This window comes from Manis javanica, chromosome 3 (genome assembly GCF_040802235.1).
Source record: "Manis javanica isolate MJ-LG chromosome 3, MJ_LKY, whole genome shotgun sequence".
In the NCBI taxonomy this organism is placed as follows: Eukaryota; Metazoa; Chordata; class Mammalia; order Pholidota; family Manidae; genus Manis; species Manis javanica.
The window spans coordinates 181421712-181449153 of NC_133158.1; the positions used below are offsets into that span (position 1 = coordinate 181421712).

Genomic DNA, 27442 nt, shown 5'->3' on the forward strand with positions numbered 1-27442 from the left:
TCAAGTGCACAAGGAACACTTTCAAGAATAGATCATATACTAGTCCACAAAAAGAGCAACGGTAAACTAAAAAAAAACTGAAATTCTATCAACCAGTTTCTCAGACCACAAAGGTATGAAACTAGAAATAAATTACACAAAGAAAATAAAAATCCTACAAACACATGGAGGCTTTACAACATGCTCCTAAGTAACCAATGGATCAATGACCAAATTAAAAGAGATCAAACAACATACGGAGACAAATAACAATAATTCAACACTGCAAAATCTGTGGGATGCAGTGACGGCCATGCTAAGAGGAAAGTATATTGCAATACAGGGCTACCTCAGGAAAAAAGAACAATCCCATATGAACAGTCTAAACTCACAATTAATGAAACTAGAAAAAGAAGAACAAATGAGGCCCAAAGTCAGTAGAAGGAGGGACATAAAGATTAGAGCAGAAATAAACAAAATCGAGAAGCATAAAACAATAGAAAGAATCAATGAAAACAAGAGCTGGTTCATCAAGAAAATAAACAAAATAGATAAAACCCTGGGCCAGATCTGGGGGGATTAAAGATGGGGGCGGGGGAGGAGAGACAGAGGCTTCCTCCTAAAACTGGATACAATTAGAAAATTTAATTGGCACAACTAATACTGAGAGAACAACAGGAAAGAGGACGGCATCAGACTGCACACACGTGGAGGAAAGAGCAGACCTCACCGAATGGGGAAACGTACCAGAGCTGTGGCTCTGCGGGACCTGAGCCCTTCCCCCACCCAAGCTCATTGGGAGAGGAAGAGAAACGGAGCAGGGAGGGAGTGGAAGGCTGGGTATTGCTGAATACCTAGCTCTGGAGATCTGCTCTGGGAGCACAAACCTACATTTCATGGTGTTTTCATGAGACTCGCATGACTACCTAGTTGGAAAGGTAATACAGGCAGAGTTCCTTGGAAGACTGGGATTCCAGTTGCTTGTGGAAAGCAGGGATCCAAATCTGACTGCTCTGGGACAAAAACATACCTGTGTGACCGGCCCACTGGCTTAGGCAGTGGAGACAGGCACAGCAGCCAGGAGGCACGGAACAGCTCTTTCCTACCCCCAGGTACCAGTACCGCTCCCCTGCGACCCCCCACATTGCTTTGGGGCCTGAGAAGCCCCAGAATAGAGCTTCTGGACACTAGAGGGCACCATATACAAACATAAAATGCCAAAGGAACCTTGTCCAGAGTAAAATTATTAATACAACTCCCTAGAAAGATTTAAATGATATGGACCTCGTGACTCTTCCTGAAAGGGAGTTCAAAATAAAAATCGTTAACATGCTAATGCAGGTACGGAAAGACATCCAAGAACTCAGGAATGAATTCAGGTCAGAGATCCAATCGTTAAAGAACACAATGGAGGGTATTAAAAGCAGGTTGGATACGGTGGAGGAGACAATAAATGAAATAGAAACTAGAGAAGAGGAATACAAAGAAGCTGAGGCACAGGGAGAAAAAAGGATCTCTAAAAGTGAAAGAATATTGAGAGAACTGTGTGACCAACCCAAGCGGAACAATATTCGCATTATAGGGATACCAGAAGAAGAAGAGAGAGAGAAAGGGATAGAAAGTGTCTTTGAGGAGGTAGTTGCTGAAAACTTCACCAATCTGGGGAAGGAGATAGTCTCTCAAGCCATGGAGATCCACAAATCTCAAACACAAGGGACCCAAGGAAGACAACACCAAGACACATAGTAATTAAAATGGGAAACATCAAGGATAAGGACACACTGTTAAAAGTAGCCAGAGGCAGAAATAAGATCACATACAAAGGAAAGCCCATCAGGCTAACATCAGACTTCTCAGTAGAAACCTTACAGGCAAGAAGGGAGTGGCATGATGTATTTAATGCCATGAAGCAGAAGGGCTTGGAACCAAGATTAATTTATCCGGCAAGATTATCACTTAAATTTGAAGGAGGGAATGAACAATTTCCAGATAAGCAAAAGCTGAGAGAGTTTACCTCCCACAAACCATCTCTGCAGTCTATTTTGGGGGGACTGCTATAGATGGAAGTGTTCCTAGTGTTGGATAGCTGTCACCAGAGGTAGTAAAACTACAGTAGGGGGGGTGGAGCAGCAGATTGCGAGGCAAATGCAAAATCAAATTGACTATCCCCAAAGTCAATCAAGGAATAGACAAAAAAAAACTCAGAATTTGAAACCTAATATATAAAGAATGAAGGAGGAAGAAAAAAGGAGAAGAAATAGAAAAGACTGTGTTTGTAAAAGCATACTAAGTGAGTTAAGTTAGACTCTTAGATAGTAAGGAAACTAACCTGGAACATTTGGTAACCACGAATCTAAAGCCTGAAATGGCAATAAGTACATACCTATCAATAATCACCCTAAATGTAAATAGACTGAATGCACCAATCAAATGACACAGAGTCACTGAATGGATGAAAAAACAAGACCCATCTATATGCTGCTTACAAGAGACTCACCTCAAACCCAAAGACATGCACAGACAAGAAGTCAAGGGATGGAAAAAGATATTTCATGCAAACAGTAGGGAGAAAAAAACAGGTGTTGCAGTACTTGTATCAGACAAAATAGACTTCAAAACAAAGAAAGTAACAAGAGATAAAGAAGGACATTACATAATGAAAAAGGGCTCAGTCCAACAAGAGGATATAACCATTATAAATATATATGCACCCAACACAGGAGCAACAGCATATGTGAAACAAATACTAACAGAACTAAAGGAGGAAATAGAATGCAATGCAATCATTTTAGGAGACTTCAACACACCATTCAACCCAAAGGATAGATCCACTGGGCAGAAAATAAGTAAGGACACGGAGGCACTGAACAACACAGTAGAACAGATGGACCTGATAGACATGTATAGAACTCTACACCCAAAAGCAACAGGATACACATTCTTCTCAAGTGCACATTGAACATTCTCCAGAATAGACCACATACTAGGCCACAAAAAGAGCGTCACTAAATTAAAACAGATTGAAATCCTACCAACCAACTTTTCAGACCACAAAGGTATAAAACTAGAAATAAATTGTACAAATAAAGCAAAAAGGCTCACAAACACATGGAGGCTTAACAACATGCTTCTAAATAATCAATGGACCAACAACCAAATTAAAATGGAGATCCAACAATATGTGGAAATAAATAACAACAACACAAAGCCCCAACTTCTGTGGGATGCAGCGAAAGCAGTCTTAAGAGGAAAGTATACAGCAATCCAGGCATATTTAAAGAAGGAAGAACAAACCCAAATGAATAGTCTAACATCACAATTATTGAAATTGGAAAAAGAAGAACAAATGAGGCCTAAAGTCAGCAGAAATAGAGGGACATAATAAAGATCAGAGGAGAAATAAACAAAATTGAGAAGAACAAAACAATAGAAAAAAGTCAATGAAACCAAGAGCTGGTTCTTTGAGAAAATAAACAAAATAGATAAACCTCTAGCCAGACTTATTAAGAGAAAAAGAGAATCAACACACATCAACAGAATCAGAAACAAGAAAGGAAACATCATGACGGACCCAAGAGAAATACAAAGAATTATTAGAGACTACTATGAAAACCTATATGCTAACAAGCTGGGAAACCTAGGAGAAATGGACAACTTCCTAGAAAAATACAACCTTCCAAGACTGACCAAGGAAGAAACACAAAATCTAAACAAACCAATTACCAGCAAAGAAATTGAAGCGATAATCAAAAAACTACCCAAGAAAAAAAAAACTGGGCCAGATGGATATACCTTGGAATTTTATCAGACATACAGAGAAGACATAATACCCATTCTCCTTAAAGTTTTCCAAAAAATAGAAGAAGAGGGAATACTCCCAAACTCATTCTATGAAGCCAACATCACACTAATACCAAAATCAGGCAAAGACCCCACCAAAAAAGGTAATTACAGACCAATATCCCTGATGAATGTAGATGCAAAAATACTCATTAAAATATTAGCAAACCGAATACAAAAATATATCAAAAGGATCATACACCATGACCAAGTGGGATTCATCCCAGGGATGCAAGGATGGTACAACATTCGAAAATCCATCAACATCATCCACCACATCAACAAAAAGAAGGACAAAAACCACATGATCATCTCCAAAGATGCTGAAAAAGCATTTGACAAAATTCAACATCCATTCATGATAAAAACTCTCAGCAAAATGGGTATAGAAGGAAGTACCTCAACATAATAAAGGCCATACATGATAAACCCACAGCCAAACATCATACTGAACAGTGAGAAGCTGAAAGCTTTTCCTCTGCGATTGGGAACAAGACAGGGATGCCCACTCTCCCCACTGTTATTTAACATAGTACTGGAGGTCCTAGCCACGGCAATCAGACAAAACAAAGAAATACAAGGAATCCAGATTGGTGAAGAAGAAGTTAAACTATCACTATTTGCAGATGACATGATATTGTACATAAAAAACCCTAAAGACTCCCCTCCAAAACTACTAGAACTGATATCAGAATACAGCAAAGTTGCAGGATACAAAATTAACACACTGAAATCTGTGGCTTTCCTATACACTACAATGAGCCAATAGAAAGAGAAATCAGGAAAACAATTCCATTCACACTTGCATCAAAAAGAACAAAATACCTAGGAAAGTGATATACCAAAGAATACCAAAATACAAAAAAATACCAAAGAAGTGAAAGACCTATACCCTGAAAACTATAAGACACTCTAAAGAGAAATTAAAGAGGACACCAGCAAATGGAAACTCATCCCATGCTCTTGGCTAGGAAGAATTAATATCATCAAAATGGCCATCCTGCCCAAAGCAATATACAGATTTGATGCAATCCCTATCAAATTACCAGCAACATTCTTCAACAAACTGGAAGAAATAGTTCAAAAATTCATATGGAAACACCAAAGACCCCGAATAGCCAAAGCAATCCTGAGAAAGAAGAATAAAGTAGGGGGGATATCACTCCCCAACTTCAAGCTCTACTACAAAGCCATAGTAATCAAGACAATTTGGTACTGGCACAAGAACAGAGCTTCAGACCAGTGGAACAGATTAGAGACTCAGAACATTAACCCAAACATATATGGTCAATTAATATTTGATAAAGGAGCCATGGATATACAATGGGGAAATGACAGTTTCTTCAACCAATGGTGCTGGCAAAACTGGATAGTTATATGTAAGAGAATGAAACTGGATCACTGTCTAACCCCATACACAAAAGTAAATTCAAAATGGATCAAAGACCTGAACGTTATTCATGAAACCATAAAACTCTTAGAAAAAAACATAGGCAAAAATCTCTTGGACATAAACATTAGCGACTTCTTCATAATCCAATTAAAAAACGGGCAGAGGAGCTGAACAGACAGTTCTCCGAGAAGAAATCAGATGGCCAACAGACAAATGAAAAGATGCTCCACATCACGAGTTATCAGAGAAATGCAAATTAAAACCACAATGTGATATCACCTCACACCAGTAAAGACTGGCTACCATCCAAAAGACAAACAACAACAAATGTTGGCGAGGTTGTGGAGAAAGGGGAACCCTCCTACACTGATGGTGGTAATGTAAATTAGTTCAACCATTGTGGAAAGCAGTATGGAGGTTCCTCAAAATGCTCAAAATAGACTTACCATTTGACCCAGGAATTCCACTTCTAGGAATTTACCCTAAGAATGCAGCACTCAAGTTTGAAAAAGCAGATGCACCCCTTTGTTTATCGCAGCACTATTTACAATAGCCAAGAAATGGAAGCAACCTAGGTGTCCATAAGTAGATGAATGGATAAAGAAGATGTGGTACATATACACAATGGAATATTATTCAGCCATAAAAAGAAAACAAATCCTACAATTTGCAACAACATGGATGGAACTAGAGAGTATTATGGTCAGTGAAATATGCCAAGCAGAGAAAGACAAATACCAAATGATTCACTCATCTGTGGAGTATAAGAACAAAACAGCAGCAGAATCAGAGAACGCAAGAATGGACTAACAGTTACTAAAGGGAAAGAGACTGGGGAGAATGGGAGGGTAGGGAGGGATAAGGGCAGGGAAGAAGGGGGTATTATGATTAGCATGTATACTGTAGGGGGTGGGGGAAAGGAGAGGGGTGTACACACAGAGAAGACAAGTAGTGATTCTACAACATCTTACTATGCTGATGGGCAGTGACTGTAATGGGGTTTGTGGGAGGGACATGGGGTAGGGGAGAGCCTAGTAAACACAATGTTCTTCATGTAAATGTAGATTAATGATAACAAAATAATTTTTAAAAATTAAAAAAAAACAACCCTGGGCCAGACTTATCAAGAAAAAAAGAGAGTCTACACACATAAACAGAATCAGAAATGAGAAGGGAAAAATCACTACGGACAACACAGAAATGCAAAGAATTATTAGAGAATACTATGAAAAACATGCTAACAAACTGGATAACCTAGAAGAAAACTTTCTAGAAAAATACAACCTTCCAAGGGTGACCCAGAAATAGAAAATCTGAATAGACCAATTACTAGCAACGAAATTGAATTACTAATCAAAAACTACCTAAGAACAAAATCCCTGGTCCACATGGTTTCAGTGCTGAATTTTATTAAACATTTAGTGAAGACCTAATACCCATCCTCCTTAAAGTTTTCCAAAGAGTAGAAGAGGGAATACTTCCAAACTCATGCTATGAGGCCAGCATCACTCTAATACCAAACCAGGCAAAGACACCACAAAAAAAAAAATTATAGACCAATATCCCTGATGAACATTGATGCAAAAATACTCAACAAAATATTGGCAAACTGAGTTCAAAAATACATCAAAAAGATCATCCAAAAAAAATAAAAATAAAAAAAAATAAAGATCATCCATCAACATCATCCACCACATCAACAAAAAGGACAAAAGCCACACGATCATCTCCAGATGCTGAAAAAGCATCCAACAAAATTCAACATCCATTCATGGTAAGAACTCTCAACAAAATGGGTATAGAGGGCAGGTACCTCAACATAATAAAGGCCATATATGACAAACCCACAGCCAACATCGTACTTAACAGCAAGAAATTGAAAGCTTTTCCTTTAAGATCAGCAATAAGACAAGGATGCCCACTCTCCCCACTTCTATTCAATATAGTTCTGGAGGTCCCAGCCACGGCAATCAGACAGCACAAAGAAATAAAAGGCATCCAGATTGACAAGGAAGAAGTCAAACTGTCACTGTTTGCATATGACATGATATTGTACATAAAAAACCCTAAAGAATCCACTCCAAAACTACTAGATCTAATATCTGAATTCAGCAAAGTTGTGGGATACAAAATTAATACACAGAAATCCATTGCATTCATATACACTAACAATGAACTAGCAGAAAGAGAAATCAGGAAAACAATTACATTCACAACAGCATCAAAAAGATTAAAATACCTAGGAATAAACCTAACCAAGGAAGTGAAAGACCTATACTCTGAAAACTACAAGACACTCATGAGAGAAATTAAAGAAGATACCAATAAATGGAAACATATCCCGTGCTCATGGATAGGAAGAATTAATATTGTCAAAATGGCCATCCTGCCTAAAGCAATCTACAGATTCAATGCAATTCCTATCAAAATACCAACAGCATTCTTCAATGAACTAGAGAGAATAGTTCTAAAATTCAATTGGAATGACCAAAGACCCTAAATAGCCAAAGCAATCCTGAGAAGGAAGAATAAAGGTGGGGGGATTATGCTCCTCAACTTCAAGCTCTACTACAAAGCCACAGTAGTCAAGACAGTTTGGTACTGGCACAAGAACAGTCCCATAGACCAATGGAACAGACTAGAGAGCCCAGATATAAACCCAACCATATGTGGTCAATTAGTGTATGATAACAGAGTCATGGTCATACAATACGGAAATGACAGCCTCTTCAACAACTGGTGCTGGCAAAACTGGACAGCTACATGCAAGAGAATGAACCTGGATTACTGTCTAACCCCATACACAAAAGTAAACTTGAAATGGATCAAAGGCCTGAATGTAAGTCATAAAACCATAAAAGTGTTAGAAGATAATATAGGCAAAAATCTCCTGAATATAAGCATGAGCAACTTCTTCCTGAACACATCTCCTCGAGCAAGGGAAACAAAAGCAAACATGACACATGCAACTATATCAAACTAAAGTTTCTGTACGGCAAAGGTCACCATCAACAGGACAAAAAGTATGGGAGAATATATGTATAAATGACATGGTGTTAATATCCAAAATATATAAAGGACTCACACACCTCAACACCCAAAAAGCAAATAACCCTATTAAAAAATGGGCAGAGGATATGAAGAGACAATTCTCCAAAGAAGAAATTCACATGGCCAACAGACACATGAAAAGATGCTCCACATTACTAATCATCAGGGAAATGAAAATTAAAACCACAATGAGATATCACCTCACACCAGTAAGGATGGCCAACATCAAAAAGACTAAGAACAACAAATGCTGGTGAGGATGTGGAGAAAGGGAACCCTCCTACACTGCTGGTGGGAATGTAAGCTAGTTCAACCATTGTGGAAAGCAATATGGAGGTTCCTCAAAAAACTAAAAATAGAAATATCATTTGACCTGGGAATCCCACTCCTTGGAAGTTACCCAAAGAATACGACTTCTCAGATTCAAAAAGACATATGCACCCCTATGTTTATCACAGCACCATTTACAATAGCCAAGATATGGAAGCAACCTAAGTGTCCATCAAGATGAGTGGATAAAGATGTGGTATATATACACAATGGAATATTATTCAGCCATAAGAAAGAAACAAATCCTACCATTTGCAGCAACATGGATGGAGCTGGAGGATATTATGCTCAGTGAAATAAGCCAGTGAAAGACATGTGCCAAGTGATTTCCCTCATTTGTGGCATATAACAGCAAAGCAAAACTGAAGGAACAAAATAGCAGCAGACTCACAGACTCCAAAAAGGGACTAGTGCTTACCAAAGGGAAGGGGTGGGGAGGTCAGGTGGGTAGGAGGGAGGAGGGGATTGAGGGGTATTATGTTTAGCACACATGGTGTGGGGGTCACAAGGAAGACAGTGTAGCACAGAGAAGGCAAACAGTGAATCTGTGGCATTTTATTACACTGATGGACAGTGACTGCGTTGGGGTATGTTGGGGACTTGATAATATGGGTAAATGTAGTAACCACATTGTTTTTTCATCTGAAACTTTCGTAAGAGTGTATATCAATAATGCCTTAATAAAAATTTAAAAAAAATAATAAGTAAGAAAATAAAGTCTTCAGTTTCTAGGGAGAAATCTAGAACTGCAATGCTGAAAGAGCTTCCAGCATGTCAACTAGTCCATTCCTTACCTTCAGGCCAGATAAAACCCCAACATCCTGCACTGATGAGAGTGTGTCTTATGTCAAGCCTCCCCAGAAGGAGTTTCTCTGGTAGCCTTGCAGACATCGGGCAGCAGGATTGACCTTAATGTTAGGGTCAAAGATTTTTTTCCCTCCCACTCATGCCTCTGAAAACAAAAGTACCATGTATACCTCAAATAAAGGTCTTGGGCAATTTTAAAATGGCCTCTGACATGGAGCAACCCGTACTGGTGACTGTGAGTTTTCAAATGAATCATGTAGAGTTCACCTTTGTGACTGATTTAAATGTTTTGGTGCCTCAGAACATTGGAGACCTTACACTGACCTTCCAGGAGGGGTCTGCTCCACCGTGCTGGAGAATGGGCCCCTAGTGCCCTGGAGATTGATCCTTCTCCGGGTATTCCTTCCTCCATGCACTCCACACTACATTCTGAACTGTCAGAGCAGAACCATAAACCTGTCTGCATAAGGATTTTTATGTTACCATCTTAAAAATCCAGGGCTCTGTAATATTTGCTTAGTTCTTATTTATGCCCTCTCTACTTCCAAAAAAGACTCCAACATGATTATTTGTTCTGCTGCCTACAAATAATCGCCTTCCACTGTCAGTCTTATTTGTAACTACTGGAATTTTCCACCCTGGGTTAATGATGAAGTCAGGATTAGGACTAAAACATCTTTCAGATTTCTTGCATCAGCACCAGACTACTCAGCTGTCCCTTCTTTTAAAACTGACAGCTTAGTTAAGACAATCAAAAACCCAAAAGATGAATGCCCAAACAAGAAAGAACAAGAAAGGCTAAGGAGGCACAGATATGGGGACAGAGAGGAAGACCCCTTACCTTTGAAGTATGGTCTAAAGGTCACGGTCAGGCTCTGCCTGGAGACGTCTTGTTGGAAGCCAGGGGCAAAGGTGCGGAGAGTCACCAAGATGTTCTGCTTCACCTGGATCTGCTCGATGGAGCCTCCAGAGCAGAAGGAGCCAAAATAAAGGTCCTGGCTGGGGATGGCGCTGGCCATGACGTAGCTGAAGCTGGTGTTGCAGCCCCTCTCGTGTGTGTGCTGCTGCAGCTTCTGGGCTGGCACCAGCGCGAGGCTGAGGCTATCCTTGGGCACCAGCAGCTTCCAGGAGAAGTCGTGAAGCTGCACAGGCAGCTGGAGGATGTCCTCAGGCACCTGGAGTGAATAGGATTTCCTGCGGCAGTACCGTTGGTCTGTGCAGCCTGGAAAAGAGGGGCTTGTGAGACCCAGGCAGGTAGGGTGTGGGAAGGGCACCGCTGCAGTTCCCAGCTCATCCCCAGGCTTGTTTCCTTTTTCCCTGGTCTCTCCTCTCCCACTCTGTCCTCCATTCCCGGCTCCCTGGTGCTACTTCTCTAGCTTTCCTGCCTACCTTCTCACATTCTTACTCTGCACTAAACCAGCAGACCAAGTCCTGCGGTGGATGTAGAGTTGAAATGTTCTCTTCTTGTCTGACAAGTTCTCTCCTCTGTGTATGTGTGTCTTAGACGCACAGTGCCATGTGGGCAGGGCACAGGGTTTTCCTCCACCCAGACCTGCTTCACTCTGGGAAGGGCTTAGAGCGGCAAGTGGCCTGGGGGAGACCTCAGCTTGTGTTCCAGTTCTGCCTCTTCCTAAAGGGGTGGCCCTGGGCTGCTCTGCTTCTCGTGGCCTCGGCTGCCGCATCTGCAGGGGCCCTTAGAGCACCCACGTCAGAGACCATGGGGGCCCAGCAGGGAGGTGACTATTGGTTTTGCTGCCCTCCATTTATCAAACATTTATTACAGGACGAGCACATGTCCGGCACTGCTGGCGGATGAAAAATGAAACAAGCCGAAGTTCTCGACCTCAACACCCTCAGTCCCACACAAGAGAAGACAAGTGGGCAGTGAGCATGGAAGCAGGGTGTGTGTGGATAGGCAAGGGTAGGGAAGACTATGCAGCAAGGAGGGCATTTCACTAGAGAGAGATGGGTCGGCCAGGCACCAGAGACCTAGGCGTGGACAGAATGCGGTGTACTTCTGAAGGATGCGCGTTCCACCCAATGCTGTTCCTCCAAGGGGTGTGTCTCCACCTCACTCTGCTTGTTTCTGGGCTGCCCTTGCTCGCTCTGCACTGTGGAGCCATTTCTGATCATGCTGTTTACGACCTACCCAGGAGACCCCCCACTAAGAAGACAGGGCTGGGAAGGGAGAGCTGCCCATGGCCTGATGGGGCGTATACTAAGCTGGCGTACTTATGGTTTTCTCAGCATTCATCCAGAGGCGTGTCAGGTCATCACAAAGGAAGGAGACCTTGTGTTTGGAGCCCGGTGTCAGGGTTAAGTTGGTGCTGCAGGTCCGAGACTCCAGACACACGAAGCAGCCGGGGACAAAATTGCGGCTCAGCTTGACAGGCCGAGGCTCAATGGTGAGTGACGTGGTTTGCTCATCACTCAAGTCAACCACATAGCTTTTATCTGAAACCACAAACAGAAAACTGGCATGAAGACTGCGCTGGCAGCAACCCTGTGAGAAGGCAAAATGTAGCCCAAAACCTCTCCTGCCTGGGGAACGTTGGAAAAATTTGTTATTATTAAGAAAATATTATAAAACTTTAAAAGAAATTTAAAAAGAAAAACAATAGACTGCATTGCTACCACCTTTAACTGCTTTCATTTGTTCAAATTCATTTGAGTTCTTGTTCATATGCATGCATGTTTTCACCTACTTAAAAGTAGTATATATGAAATGTTACGCTCAGCTTTTATTATTTTATACAGTTTTACTCATTTTTCTACATAATTTTCACATTCATTCATCTTTTAAAATATTCATTGATCTTAGTGACTGACTTGAACACTCTGACTAGGAACAGTAATCAACAACAGTGTGGTTTTTGTGCAGCGATGGAAGAATCATGGATAAAATGGAACCATAGATACTGTAATTTAATCTCTAATAAATGGTATGTTTCAAACACATGAGAAAAAAATGAACAACTCTACAGGGTGGGCCAAAACTGTCTCTCCCATTAGCAAAAGAATAAAATTAGACTGGTAGCTCAAAGCAGTCACCCCAGTAAAAACAAAGAGAATATCCTTATAAATGTGGAGTAAATACAAATTGTAAAAGAAAAAAGGTTTAAAATATCTGTCTGACATGTGCCATATGTAATGTTAAAGAACAAGGGACACATTGGGAGAAAATATTTGCAACCCAGAATGACTGAGCAGTTCAGAGGAAAGGAAATACAAATGTCCAAACATCCCAAATACGATGAGTTCTTAATACCATTTATAGCATCATTTGTAATCAGAGAAAAAAAATTAAAACAAAAATGTATAGTCTGAAACTGAGGACCTGCACCCCTGTGCTCCTGGCAGTGTGACATGGAACATACATCCATGTTTGCACTGCGGCCCTGTAACTGTGGAAAGCAAGGGGCCCCCTCATACTGGTATGGTTAAATAAACTATGGAACATGGCTTCTCCTTCCTCTGTACGCAGTGCATTCCATCCTCGCTGGAAGTTTGTGTCCCTCATGTTCTGAAATTCTACAGCAAAGGGCCTGGGTGCGCATCTGTTTTTATCTGTCATGTTCAGTGGTTCCTTTCAATCACAGTCCATGTCCCTCAGTTCTGGCAAATGTTCCTGCAGAGTCTCTGAGGATTCCCTCCCCTCTATTTTTCCTATTCTCTCTTTCTAGAACTCCTTTTATATGGATACGGGGCCTCCTTGACTAGTCTTCTGATTTTCTTACCTTTCCTCCTATTTTGTACCCCTCTAGCTATCTTTGAACTCCACTTTCTGGGCGATTTCCTCATCGTTACCTTTTGGTCCTTTTGAGTCTTTCATTTCTGCTGTCATATTTTTAATCTCAAAGAGTTTCTTTCAGCAGTGGAAGCTCTTCTTAAAAATGACAACCTGTTCTTGTGACATGGATATCTGTAGTTGGCTCTTACTGAAAGTGAGGCACTCCAAGCTATTTGGAAATGTCTCTGCCTGCTGACTGAGCTTCTCGGCAGGTGATCTGGCCTGACTGCTTCCTGGGAAACCCATAACGTCAGTATGTTTAGGTCTGTAGGGTTGGTTAGATTCCCGAGAGAAGAACCCACCATTCACCAAATGGAGGAAACACACAGGGCAGCCCAGGAAGGGAGCAGGATGGGGCCTCAACCCTCAGTACGTGGGTTTTACTCAGCCCTCTGTGTTCAGCTTAGAACCCCCACCTTCAGTGCTACTGGGAGCTTTAGTTTAGAAACTGTCCTACCTTCTCCACAGAAGGTCCTATCTTCTCTTGACTAGGGGAAGGAGCATCTCCTGGATGCTGGCACCAAGGGGAGGGTCTAGGGCTGCAGTGGTTTCTCCTAGTTTTAGCCCTACATTTGCCCTAGTTCTGGAGGTGACTTGCTGCCTCCTGAGACTTTGCTCTGGTTTCTTCTTGGTTTTCCCCACTATTGGCTTAGGATCTTGCCCTTTCAGGTCTGCTGAATTAGTTATTACCCTATTTTCCACTTTATAAAATGTTATATTACTTCCTTTCCATTTATGCTTTTAAGAATGTTTTTAATGCCATTACACTGTGGTTGAAGGGGGAAGCAAAGCTATTTTTAATGGGAAGTCATCATTTTCCAATTACTTGTCTGCCTTTCCCTCCAGAACATGAACTTCATGGATCTCTATAACCTGCAAATCTGGCTCATGTTAGAGAGCCATGAGGTAGAGGTTGTTAATCCTGATGCCATCCTTGAGAGAGGGTGTGTCAGTCAGCTCAGGCTGAATCACACTGCCGTAACAAATGATCCCTAAACCTGAAGGGTTAAAATGACAAAGGTGTATTCCTTATTTGCCTTGCATATCCTTGTGAGTTGGTTGCAGGTCCATGTCTTCTAAATTCTGAGATCCAGGCTGAAGGAGAAGCCTCTGTATGTAATATGCCCATCTTGTGATAGAGTTTGAACAAGTGAGCCACACAATGGGTGCTGAGGCTTCTGCTCAGAAGTGGCACACTCACTTCTGCTCACACTCCACTGGCCAAAGCAAACTCACACAGCCAGGCCTGCAGTCAATGGGGCAGCATGTCTAATTCTCCCTCAGTAGGCATGGCAAATATTTTAGAACAAAAATGCAATTTATCTTAGTAGGTGTTACCTCCCCCCATTTTTTTATATAGGGAAACTAAGACTAGGAGGTGGTGGGACTGGAATTCAAGTCCACATCTTCCTAATTATAAAGCCTGTGATGTTTCTACAAGGCTCGCTGCCTCCCTGGACCCCAAAATCCAAGCTTCCTCATCTCCAGCCTGCTGATTGCTCTGAGGAGACAGGACACTGTGGGCCCTGGGCCTGGTTTCACACAGCCCACATATGGGTGATGCGCCCTCTGAAAGACCATACCAACAGCCATTTGGGTCCAAGGCCATAGTGAAATTGGTCCTCGATGTGCTTTAGAAATTGTATTAAATTTGTCAGACTTTGGTTTACTTCAAAAACAGGTCATCAAATGTTTACAGAGGGCCTGTATTTATGACCAACACTATACTCCAGTGTTGGTATACAACAAAAAATAGACCTCTTGTTTAGGAAGTTCAAAGGTTAAATTTGCTTAAGATAATACTGTTTTTATTATCTTCATTTCATAACCTATAAATTTAAAGCTTAGAAGTATTAAATAGCTTGCCCAAAGTCATACAGCTAACTAATAAGTGGGCCCTAAAGCAATCTGACTTCCAAACCCTCATAACCATTTAATATAGCTTCCCCTAATTTTTTTGACATATAGTTTACACATAACAAAAGGCATGTGTTAAGCATTCAGTTTGATGAGTTTTGATTTTATATCTCTATTGTGCTTATCACACAAAGCAAGATCTAGAACATTCCTATTAGCCCTGAAAGTTCTACTGTGCCCCTTTCCAGTCAATTCCCCCTGACTTCCAGTCATGCCCTAAAAGGAAATAACCTTCTGATATCCATCCCTGCAAATTTGGCCTCTTCTGGAACTTAGTATAAATGGAATCATGTAGAATGTATTCTTCTGTCTCTGGACTTTTTCACTCAACATTTTTTGAGACTCATCCATCTTGTTGTCGATATCAGTCTGTTTTTCCTTGTTGTTGCTGAGTATATTCCACAGAATGAATGTACTGCATTTGTTCATCTGTTCTATTGATGAAGATTTATGTCATTCCATGTTTGACTTCTTTGAAGAAGATGGCTGTACATATATATATTTTTAAGTCTTTGAGTAGATACATGGCTTCATTTCTCTTGAGTAAAAACCTAAGAGTAGAATTTCTAGGTCACAGGGAGGTATAAGTTTAACTTTGTAAGAAACTGCCGGATCGTTCTGATAAGCAATCGCACCATTTTACACTCTGCCAGCAGTGTATGAGGGTCCAACCTCTACATTCTCACCATCATTTGGTGTTGCCAGCTTAGCTTCTTTAACCATGATGGTGGATGTGAAATGGTACCGTGGTTTCACAGTTCATATCTTTTTTGAAAGTTATTGTGCAATAATCAAATGGACAGTGATGAAACACCCAGCAGTTGGGCCAAAACGAGAGTGCAATTCATCAAGAAAAACAGTGCTGATTCTGGAGTAAGCCAGACCTTCCATTCTCATGTCAGGAGGCCCCTGGCTCTCTGTAATAACACACTGTATTCCACATTCTGGTTTGCATATACATCCCATGCATTACTCATTTTATACGACTTCTTTCCACACTTTCCTTAGTTGGATCTCAAAGTAGCTCAAGAGGCAGACACAATGAATTCACTTGCTGTCTGAGAGTGCTGGCATAGGCAGCTGCAGCAGGCAAAGCAGGGTGGGCACATGCGGCCTCACTCTTGCAGATGGGGTACTTTCCATGGAAACGTCACTATTAACATTCATAAATCTACAGGCAGACGAGACAGATTTTTATGCAGTGTCTTCTCTGCACCATGACAATTTGTGACCCCACCCTCACAATGGGAGCACAGGCAGGTGTGGCTGCTGCCAGTTTACAGCCGGAAGAGGGGACCATGGAGGGACTCAAATTCGTGGCTCAAGGTGCCTCTGCTGGAGGGCAGATCTGTAATTTGGAGTTTCCTGCTGCAGAAGAATCCTATATTCTTTCTGCAACACTGCAGATGTTTCCTTCATATAAGAAACATTTGAGCCAAAAAAAGACAAACTGCCACTGTTTGATACTTCTTGACACTGGGGACCTTTGGAGGGGTCAGGTTACTGTCTGACGTTTTACAAAGGCCCTAATCATTTGTGATACCTACAGATAGCAATTTCTTAATTTAAAATGAAAATGGGACTCCTGGGAATAAGACGGGGGCCACATTATATGTCCACTCTGCCAGGACAAATGAAAGACTCACAGAGAATGAGTTACCCAACAAAAAAACAAAAGCAAAGCCAACATTTCTTTAAGGGATCCAGGTGCCTTTTGAAGGTATAAAAGCTGATGAAGAAGCAATGTGACTGTTTCCACAACCAGCCTTTGCCCAGAAAGGGTTGGTGGGAGCTCTCCACCATGTAACGTGCTGGAAACTCACATCCTTCCAACTTTTTTGAATCATGGTAACCCAGAAGCCAATGGTTTTTGAAGATTCTAGTCTATTTGGTACTTTCAGAGCAAGTAAACGTATCTTCCAAAAGCTAGTGGAAGATGTGAGGACATGTCAAGCAGTAGGCTGGCAGGCTGCTTCCGCTAAAGGAAATAGTCTAAACAGGCAGACTTCAATTAACGCACATGATCACTATCAGCAGGGCCATGTGAACCTTTCAGAAATAATATAAAGAGGAACAAGTTGCTTGGGACAATAGAGACACTAGTAAATGAAACTCCAGGAGGACCAGAATTACTTCTTATATCTCCTGGTAATGAAGTGGTAATAATACCAGGAATGACATGGTAGTATTATACTATCAAAAAAGAAGTGGGTGCATCTGCCTAAGAACAAGATTTGTTTGGCAGAGACAAACATGAACCGAGCTCTCAAACATCACTGCACTGCACATCGTGGACAACCTAAGACATCAGTGCTCACAAATAAGGTCACAGCTGGCCAGATCAGTGACTCCTCAGGCCTACGGCAGCTCGAACACTACTCATCTCAGGACACAGGATGTTTGTAGTCAAGCCAGGAAAGATATTCCCTATAGGAGTCCTCTGGGGTCTACTTTGAGCCAATCTGATATTTTTCAGCAAAGTGGAGAGAAGATGGATAGTTACAATTTTTCTTACTTAGCAGACAAGTGGGTTCAAAGTAACATCTGTCTGCTGTCCACCTTCAGAAATCACTTCTTTTCTGCAGCCTTGGCCCACTGTGGTTAGGTCCTGCTGTGGCTAATGAGCCTGGGTTGGCCAGGGGCTCTGACAGCTGCCCAGGCCCTCACTGCAGCTCTGGCTGTACGTGGTGCTGTGACAGCCACTCTCTTTGCTGAGAAGGTCTCCCAGCTCTGCCTCTGCTCTCCTTTCTGATGCTGTTCTCATCTGACTTCCCAAGCAGCCACTGTCCTGGGTGCCCCACTGTACCCTCATGGCCCTGCCCCTTCCAGTGGATGGTGCCTTTGAACAGCCTCTGGTTCCAGAGCCACTTTAGACAAGAGACTGTCTCCTGAGATTCAGACAACATTATAAAGGGACTAGAATGTGCTGGGAACTGTGGTGGGTGTAGGAAGTTGGAGAATAAGACAAGATTCCTGACTGAGAGGAGTTTAGAGGGCCACTGACATATGGACAAATATAATATGGTGTGTGGCCATGCAAACCACTCACATGTGTGCTCCTTGAGCAGAGGCTTGGGTCTGGGCAGTTGTTTCCCACTGTTGGGGACAAAGGAAGGTCAAGTCAGGGACAAGAGACCCTGGCCTGGGCTCAGGGGGTACAGCAGGAGGACTCACAAGGGGACCAGCCCCAGGAGGCTCTCCTCCAGCAGCAAGGGCAGAGGCTCCGGCCACAGGACTCAGTCTCCTGGAAAGCTCCAGCTTCGTCTTCCCTGTCTCCAAAGCTGAGAAAGAGCAGAAGCAACACAGGGTCCCTTCCTGTGGCAAACAGGGGCACACACCATCTGGGGCCCCCTGAGCAGCTTGGGAAGAGTCAGGTTCTGCCACAGGACTCCTCTGGGTGTTCCTGCCAGCCTCAGGTGCACGCCCCGCCTTGAACCCCATCACACACCATTGAAACTCCTTCTGGAAAGGGACCTCCTGCCTCCTGTATATCTTGAAACTCTTCGGGGCCACAGCCTGATCTCTAAGGACAAGTGCCACATCTCCTCTCAATCTTGTGTCCTTTCCTTGACCCAGAACCCTGCAGGATAACATTTAAAGAGTGTTTACTACTTTCTGGGTACTGTGCCACTTCCTTTCATTCTCACAACACCCCTTCAAGGGCAGGCCTATGAACCCTCTTTTAAGATGAAGAGCTGAGTCACACAGAAGTTAAGTGACTTGCCTGTGGTCACGCTATAAGTAGGGGAACCAGGATTCAAACCCACATAGGCCAACTCCAGAATAGGTAACCCCAATCACTGGGCTATGCTGCCTGTAAAACAAGCAGCCTGCACAAATTTATCAAATAAAGGAGAGCTAAGAATGACTAGACAAACACGTGGTTGCACAGGACTGGCTGCCTTGGGCAATCCCTTGAATTTTAGGGTCCACACTGGGGTTCACAGGATCAAGTCACAGCTACCCAGAAATTGGAGGTCTCAGGGAGTTCAGCCCAGTCTAATTTTATTGCCAAAGATATTCCTGCTGGCCAAGCTCACTCATTCATCTAGAAAAATGCAAACCCTACTTTATGTACAGTCATGACATTGTTAAACACCTCTCAACTGTAGTTAATCACTCTTTATTTACCTGAAAACTAATGCCATACCCATCTCGATGCTATTTGTAGCATGTCTGACAAATTGATTAGTTTTAAGAATTAACCCTGCTGATGTTACAGGAAACAGAATTTATCAGAAGCACTTCACCATGACGGAGATGAAAAACAAATCCCTCTGTCTTTTAAAACTCTACCTACTCCATTTCCAAATCCGTTCATGGCTGTTTTCAACATCCTGACTATACAATTGTGATAGTGGGATCATAAAAATGTGTCAGTGGGCACACATACACACACTCACATACACACATTATTGCATTCTATATAGTTACTATAAATTAGAAGGAATCTTGAGTCAAGAAATGGGTGGAGCTACAGCTTCCCAAGGAGTTGGGCCCCAATGGATACCAGGAAGGCATTCCCAAGGCAGTGCCAACTGGGCAATCCCACGAGATAATTTCACATTGTCACTTTTCACATGCTTATCAGCCCAACAAAAACAAACACCATGTCATTCCATATTCCCACTTTATTTTTCTGCCTGGCTCTGCCTACTTCTGGAAGTGAATACTAATAAAAACGACGCTGAGGATCAGCCCTCTGGACAGGACCCAGCCTCAGCACATGTCAGAGACATCCTGGTTCAAGACTACTTGGCAACTTGCTCCTTCACAGACAAACACCAGGAGCAGCCGTTTTGAACTCACCTTGTACCTTTCATTTCAAGGTCGGTACCACTCTTGGCAGAGCCAGGACTTGGGTGAGGCAAGCAAGGCACCCAGGGAGCAAAGCTGAAGGAGGCACTTGCTCCGGGGGCTGGCCTTGCACTTACACAACCCTGAGATTGCAGCTGCAGTGGGTGCATCCTTCAGGGCTGCATCCTAGGCACTTCACCTTGCCCCAGCTTTGGCCCTGACTCCCCTTCTCTAGGTTCATGACATCTCAGGAAATGTGTGTGGAATGATGGGCAACCTAGTTCTCATCCGCCCACCTGGGGTTCATTATGTTCCAGAACACAGGTTCTGAGTTCTGAGCCTGCTCTGCTCCTGCCAAGCTGTGTGATGTTGGGCTAGTTCCATACCTTCTCTGAACCTCCTGGATTCTCATCAGAAAATGAAGGTAATTCCTGCCTCCCCTGCAGGACTGTAATAAGGATTAACTGAGGCCTTGTAAGGTGTGGTTCAGGAAGGGCTTGGCACGCAATGTGTGCCCATGGTATGGGGCACTCAGCCAGTAGCAGTGTTCGCTATCCTTATTACTGCTGACGGTGCTGTTGGCATCCCCATTCACAGTATAAGGCCAACACATGAAATCTAGGAGGTAACTTACCAATGCCTTCATTAAAAACGGTATAGCACCCAGAATGCCATTTTGTGTCTGTGTCTGAGGTGGATGGCACACCAGGCATTTGCCACTGAAACTGTCTTACCTTGGAAGCACACTTCGTGAAGCAGGGTCCACAGTCCAGGTGTTCCAGAGCACAGGTGAGGAATAGGAAGGGAATCTCACCCCAAGAAGCAGCCCCAGGAAGGAAAGAAGGAGATGGGGGAGGAGGAGAAGGGCAGCGAGGCTCACTTACTGCTCTCATTTTGTGGATGTTGGACCAAAACTTGGAACTGCAGCCGGAGGATCCCCGGATTTTGGGCATCTTGGTCACAGCCCTGCAGAGAGAGGTTGAAATTCCCAGCCATGTTCCCAGGCTGCTGGTCCTCCAGCTTGAACACTTCGGGGTTGGTGGTGGAGCCTGGAATGTAGTACTCAACCCTCTCCTCCTTCTTCTCGCAGTTGGAGACATTGAAATGGAGGAAGGAGACACTTGCCCGCAGGTGTGCGGGAAGGACAAACTGCCACGTCATGAGCTCGTCCTCAGGGAAGCCTTCTGGGTAGTTGGCGGACATCAGGGTTGCAGAGCCTTCACCCTCAAAGACAGATTCGATGATGCACAGTCCTGTTGGGAGCGGAACCCAATCAAGAAAGAACAGGAGGCAATTAGAGGCTGCCCGGGTTGTCCACAGCTGAGGGGCAGGGGGGTTAGAGAAGATGTGAAGGCGGTTCTCAGGTCCTGAGAAGCAGGGCTGGGTCTGGCATGGCAAGGGTGTTAGTGGTCTGCAGTAGCTGTTTAATGACCTACCCATCAGGAAAAAAAAGCCTGAATTTGTAGTGTCTGCTTACTTCCTGGTGTAAACCCTCCCACCATGACTGACTTCAAGCTATCAATGTGATGTGACTGAACATGAGGTCAGGAGGAGATGGCACAGCTACCCGTCATGTGGCATTTCCACCCCACAGATACAATCAACATAAATAACCTCTGAGCACAGCTAACAGTAAAATGTAGTGAAATAATTAGGAAGTGATGAGTTTTGAGTGTTTATTACCTTTGTTCCCAAACTAATTTTATTGTAAGTTCACATTATTTTATTTTTATTAATGGCTCTGTTTAACATGAGTTCATAAAATTCTTGAACATGTACCAATCAGCTCTTGTGAGCTGGTGTGAACCAGCTCAAGCACACCATTGATACAATTACAGAAAGTGTGAGAGAGACAGAAGATAGGACAAAGAAATTAGAAACGGATCAAGGTAGGTCTGTAGAACCATCCCCACTTGACTCTCTGAAAATAAACCTCAAATGCACAAAGGACAAAGAAGAGAGAGTTGCCACCCACTTTGTTAACAGAGAAGAGTAAGGGTGAATCCATACCATGAGTGAGTAGCCTGCATCACTTACAGAAGCTTGGGATCCTCTATTAAGCTATTCAGGCTGAATCACACAAAACCGCCCACATCTGGCCTTTTCTGACCCAGAACAATGGTGATTTTGTATGTTTCAACATCAGCAAGTGGTGGGGAGGGAGTGGCGGGCTCACGCTTTATAGATGAACGGTTGGCAATGCTGAAGCCAGAGACATTTCTGTCATGGAACCATGGCAGGTGTAAGGCCATTTTCACTTCTTCCTGCATTTTGATCCGGGACACGGTGCCGTTGCTGCAGAAGGTTCCAATCCTGACCTCAGTGGCATCAATGTAACCGCTGATGGAGTGGGTGACTCCGTCCGGGCAGCTCTCCCCTGGCCCAACCTGCCTCAGGCGAGGAAGGGCGAACTGCAGCTCTAGGCCGATGCTCTTGTGAGCTTTCACGTCCCAGATGAAAGTTCTGTTGAGGGTGGGCAGCACCAGCGTGGAAGGCTGAAGCTGCATCTCCCCAAAAGGACACGGGCCTGCCAGGCAGTCTGCAATAGGCACAGAAGCAACCTTGGTCACAAACACTACCAGCCACTCACGCTCCTCCTCACCCCTGCAGCAGACTGGGGGCTCCAGCAGGTGGGCTGCTGGCTGGTGGCCTGTGGCTCATCTTCCTCTGGGGAAGTGCCTTGGCTCAGGATGCTGCATTGGGCCAGAGAAGCCTGAGCAAGTCTCACTGTAGCCTCACTTGCATCCCAAGGGGAACAGCAGCCTCTGGCCAATCACTGCCCAGTGCAGCGGTGACAAGGCTTGATCTCTGTGCTTTAAGTGACCTGACCTGGTGATGCCACTCATGCACCAGCCTCAGTCTGAGGCCACACCTCAGCTAAAACCACACCTCTGCTTTTATCTTCCCTGGCTCCCTCCTGCTTTCCTCACCTCTGCATAGGCTTCTTCGAAGGCACTTTCCCAGGGAATGACTGAAAAGTCCCTCTGTCAGCCTCTGTGCCCAGGCAGCCAGACCCAAGACACCTCCTAAGGACTGTGCTTTCTGGATGGAGTTACTGGAGCCCGGTCGGGGGCCTCTGCCCGGGGCTTCCGGGAAGGCAGAGCAAGGCCTTCTGCCATGGAGTCCGGGCCTGGAGTCATCCTATTTCCCCTGACCTGAGAGAGGCACACTTTCACAATTTTTAGGGCACAGTGCCAGGCCTCACCTTTTAAAACTGGTTTTCCCATCAACATACAGAGTACACTATGAACAGACAAGCCCCTTCACAGATGGAACTTGCAAATGCAATTATCTTCCTGCCTCATGGCTTTAATAAGGGTATTACCCCTGCAGCTGAATTTTCTTATGAGATTAATGATTGACATCCTTGGACATACTTTAGTTTCCCAAGCATTTTAAAACAAAGTGAGAAACATTGCTGTCAAGGAGGAAGTAAGAGGGAGCACAGGGAGGAAGTAATGAAAAGCAGGCAACGACACAGTAAGGCTTCTCGTCAGGAGCACAGGGACTCTGAAAGTTGTGATGGGCTCTGGCTGCTGTAGTAATCATCTGTGAATCTTTATTGCTGCTCCAGTGGGGCATTTCAAAGTACCGCCAATCTGATGCGAGGCAATTCAAAGTACTGCCAATCTGATGTGGCATTATGGGAGAATTCCAAAGCTGTCTAGGACTCCAGAGGTAATGCAAGCCCAACCTCTCGTTTTTGCAAAGCACCCCTGGCATCTGGGTGACACACAACCCCAGGACAAAAGCCCAGGCTATAGTCAACCGGTGTTCGTGCTAATGCAGTGTGTTGCCAAACCAATACAAGGTGACAAATGTGGCTAAAATTAGCCTCTCTGTGTCGGTGAAGGCAGTACCTATTTTAAGGAGCTGATGGAAACTTCATTGTTTATTTCAAGCCACCTCTTTCATAGCTTTCCACCCACATCTCCAGTGTGCCCAGGGCCAGAGGGATTTGCTCCTGCTGGGCTCTGTACTCCTGAGGCGATCACTTAGCCCTTTTAGGCACTGGTTCTCAGCCCTGGTCCCACAACACACTCACCTGGATGATAGTTAAAAAATGCACTTGTCTGGGCCACCTGGGAGATTCTGGCTGAATTCCATACCAAGAACCTGGAGTCAGAATCCCCGTCTGCTACCAACCATGTGACACTGGAGAAGCAGGCTGAGAAAGCCACTGTTAACTTGTTGGTAGGAGCTTTGCTTTTTAGGATGGGTGCACAGGTAAGAGCAATCAAAACCCAAGTGCTCCACGTCTCCTGTTCCCCGGCCAGTACCAACATTTAAATAAATGAAATGATTCCCATCCAGAGGATGGAGAAGTGTCATTTTGGGAGGGATTCACAACTCATTTTCCCAGCCCCGACATCTACTTTCATTAATTTTAATGGGACTATTTAAGAAGGGATAACAACATAGGTGTGAAATAAGCTTATTCAGGGAAGGTTTTAAAATGAGGGGCAGGCAGAACACTAACTTGAGTTCAGCATCTATATTTACTATATTAAAAATTAGTATTTTCTTATCATTTTCAGAAATTGTGAGGATGGGTTTTTACTAATATAGTAAATCATGTGTCTCATGTAAGGATTGAGACTGATGCACCTAAATGCTTGACTTGTTCCTTTTTCAAAATAGCAGTCACTTTATTTATTTACCTGATTACAAAGTAAAGCATGCTTGTTAAAAAATGACAGTATGGAAGAACAGAGAAGAAAATGGATGACAACTGTCCCCTTCCCTACCCACTACAGGTATAATATACCACTATGATAAAAGGTTAGCATTTTGGTATTTACCCCTTCAGATTCTGGGGCTCTTTATGATTATGCATGCATATGTGTGTAGTTAATAAAGTGAGACTGAATACACAAACTGTTCTACAATTAAGCTGTATTATTTTCAATGGGCAAAACTTCCATATCAAATACAGATTTATGTCATTCATTTAACAGCAACACACAATGCCACTGGATTCTTAAATGCATTGGCATTCTCCTCAGCTCTGTAAAAGCTTCACTGAGATTTTAATTGTATTGACTTAAATTGATAAATTAATTTGGGGGAGAATCAACATTTAAAAAAATACTTCATCAAGGAACGTGGTGCATCTCCCCATTTATTTGCATCTTCCTTTTGTTTCTCAGTGACATTTTATATTTTGCTTCATATCCATTCTATGTGCTTATTAAGATTATTCCTAAATACTTAATTAGAACTTCCAGATAATGGTGAGCAATATCATGTGTAGTGGGAATCCTTATGCTGTTCCTTGTTTTATTAGTAATGCTTCTACATCTGATGTTGCATGTATTTTCTATCAGCTGTTGATAGACTCCATTGAATTAAGAAAATATTCCTTTTTCTCATTTACTGAGTGTTTCATTGAAAACAGTCATCTATAAAGATGATAAGCAGTTTTTTCTCTCACCTAATGATGCAAAGCATGATATTAACCAATTTGGAAATGGTGAACTAGCTTTCTGATGATTCTTTCAGAGAACCCTCCCTACTCTTACTGCTTTAGTCTTTTAATGTGTTTTTTGGATTTGATATACTTTATAATTTTTTAAGGATCTTTTTACATGTATATTCATAAGAGATTGGCCTATGGTTTTCTTTTTTAATGCTTTGGCAGATTTTGAGGTCAGGGTTGCAAGAGCTTTAAAAGGAACTGAAACTTCACCTCTCTCTCACTCTAGGATGGGGTTAAGCAAACCACAGATCATGGGTCCTATCCAGCCAGATACATGCCAGTGGGAAAAAACACGTGGGACATGATGGCCCCTTTGTGTACCTGCTGTGACTGATTTCATGCCCTAACAGCAGAACTGAGTATGTGTGACAGAGACCATCTAACCTACAACACTGAAAATATTTACTACCTGGCCTTTTACGGAAAAGGTTTGCTAATCCTCCTCTAGAATGGTTTAAATATAGAGGCTACCTTCTTGAAGTGTATAGGATCCTCTATGAAACCATCCTGAACCCAAACCCTGCTGTCCTCCATCCTGGACATTTTCCCCAATCTTCTCCTTGGTTATTTATCTCTCCAGGTTTCCTACCTTTCCATGAATCAGTAAGGCCCATTTTTTCCCCTGAAAATAATTTGTTTTATTCAGATTTTCACACTTACTATCATAATGTTGTACATAGATGCTTACACTTTTAGAAATTACCTCTGTATATGTCAATCAATATTTTTATACTTTCAATGCTGCATATGTGTATTTTCTCATTCTTTTTGCCAGGAGACTAGTCAGAGACTTGTTTATTTAACTGGCCTTTATAGAGAAACAGGTTTTGGTTTTAGTTATCAAATATAGCTTTAACTCTGCTTTTAAGTATTTTCACTTCTTTTATTTTTCTGAATTCCTCTTTCCTAAGGTTGATTTTTACCCCGTTTCTTGCTTCATGATCTATTGCCCCATTCATTTGTTTTCAGTTAAGGAAATCTCGTGAACATAGCTTTGGATAATGGATAGGGCTCTCAAGGTTGTTACTATGCCTGTTACTTCCTAGTTGGAATGGCCACCATGAAAATGACTGGGAAACCGTACATTCAGTTCTTTCTGCCTGATTATTATTTATGTCAATCTCCTTTCTGAAGCTCAACTTATGAATAATAATACCAAATGTCCACAGTTTAATTCCTGTGTGTTCAACACTTTCAGTCCATTCATTTATTTCACCCTCTTGAGACCCCTGTTGGCTAGAACAATGAATCTGACCTTACAGACTAGAAAACTAAGTCACAAAGCAGTTAAGTAAAGCATACGAAGCCACGCGATTGGGTCAGTCAGTAGGCCTGGAGTTGGAAGACAAACTCAGCTCCTTAGCCTCCAAAGCTGTTGTTTTTTCCACTGTGCCTCATGGACCCGTTTCTTCACTCTTACCTCCTCAACTTTCCAATTCTCCTATCCTCCATCTCCCTTGACTTTTGCTTCTCACCAGCCAGATGTTTCAGCACATCGGGCAGAACAACCTGAAGATCTGTAGCTCCGTTAAGGAACAGTGTGACGTGCTCACAGGCAAAGATTCCTGCAGAAGCCAGGACACCTGGGTAAGTCCTGTGGCTACTTATCAGCTGTGCCACCCTAGGTAAGTTAGTCTCTATGAACTTCTCATAGGGCTACTTTGAAGATTAAACAGCTCAACCCGGTAAAGTACTTAGAACTGTGACTGGCCACAAAACAGCTAAATAGAGTGCAGGGTTTCAGAATCAATCTTACCTCCCTAACATTAGAGGCCAGCTTAGTATAGGAAGGAGAGGCAGGGAGACCAACAGTCCACAGGTGTGTACTTACCAATATTCTTCTGGATCTCAATGACAAAGTGATTCTCTGGATTCTGGCAGCTAAAGGAAAAGCCCGTTTTAACTCCAGGTTTGATGAGCAATGTGGCTGTAAGTCTCTTAGAAACGATAATGGAACAGGGCTTATCTGGCAGCCTTAGGGTCCCAGGCTTTATAAGAACGGTAATGCCGCTTCCAGGGGGCAGAGCAATCTCAGAAGCGTCTGAAAGAAGGGAGAAAA

General features: G+C 43.0%; 1 protein-coding gene across 2 annotated transcripts in view; it reads right to left on the reverse strand.

Annotated features, from left to right (window-relative positions):
• The window catches only part of CDCP1 (CUB domain containing protein 1), a 63064-nt gene that overhangs the window by 10881 nt on the left and 24741 nt on the right, over positions 1-27442 (reverse strand). The window contains exons 2-6 of one of the 2 annotated variants that reach the window (XM_017654540.3): positions 27215-27424; positions 22081-22443; positions 20789-21157; positions 11633-11854; positions 10242-10622 (exon numbers count right to left, since the gene is read on the reverse strand). In XM_017654540.3, the coding sequence (XP_017510029.3) occupies positions 10242-10622; positions 11633-11854; positions 20789-21157; positions 22081-22443; positions 27215-27424 (1545 nt within the window). The remainder of the gene's footprint in view (positions 1-10241; positions 10623-11632; positions 11855-20788; positions 21158-22080; positions 22444-27214; positions 27425-27442) is intronic. The other variant, XM_073232508.1, reaches the window with a different exon arrangement.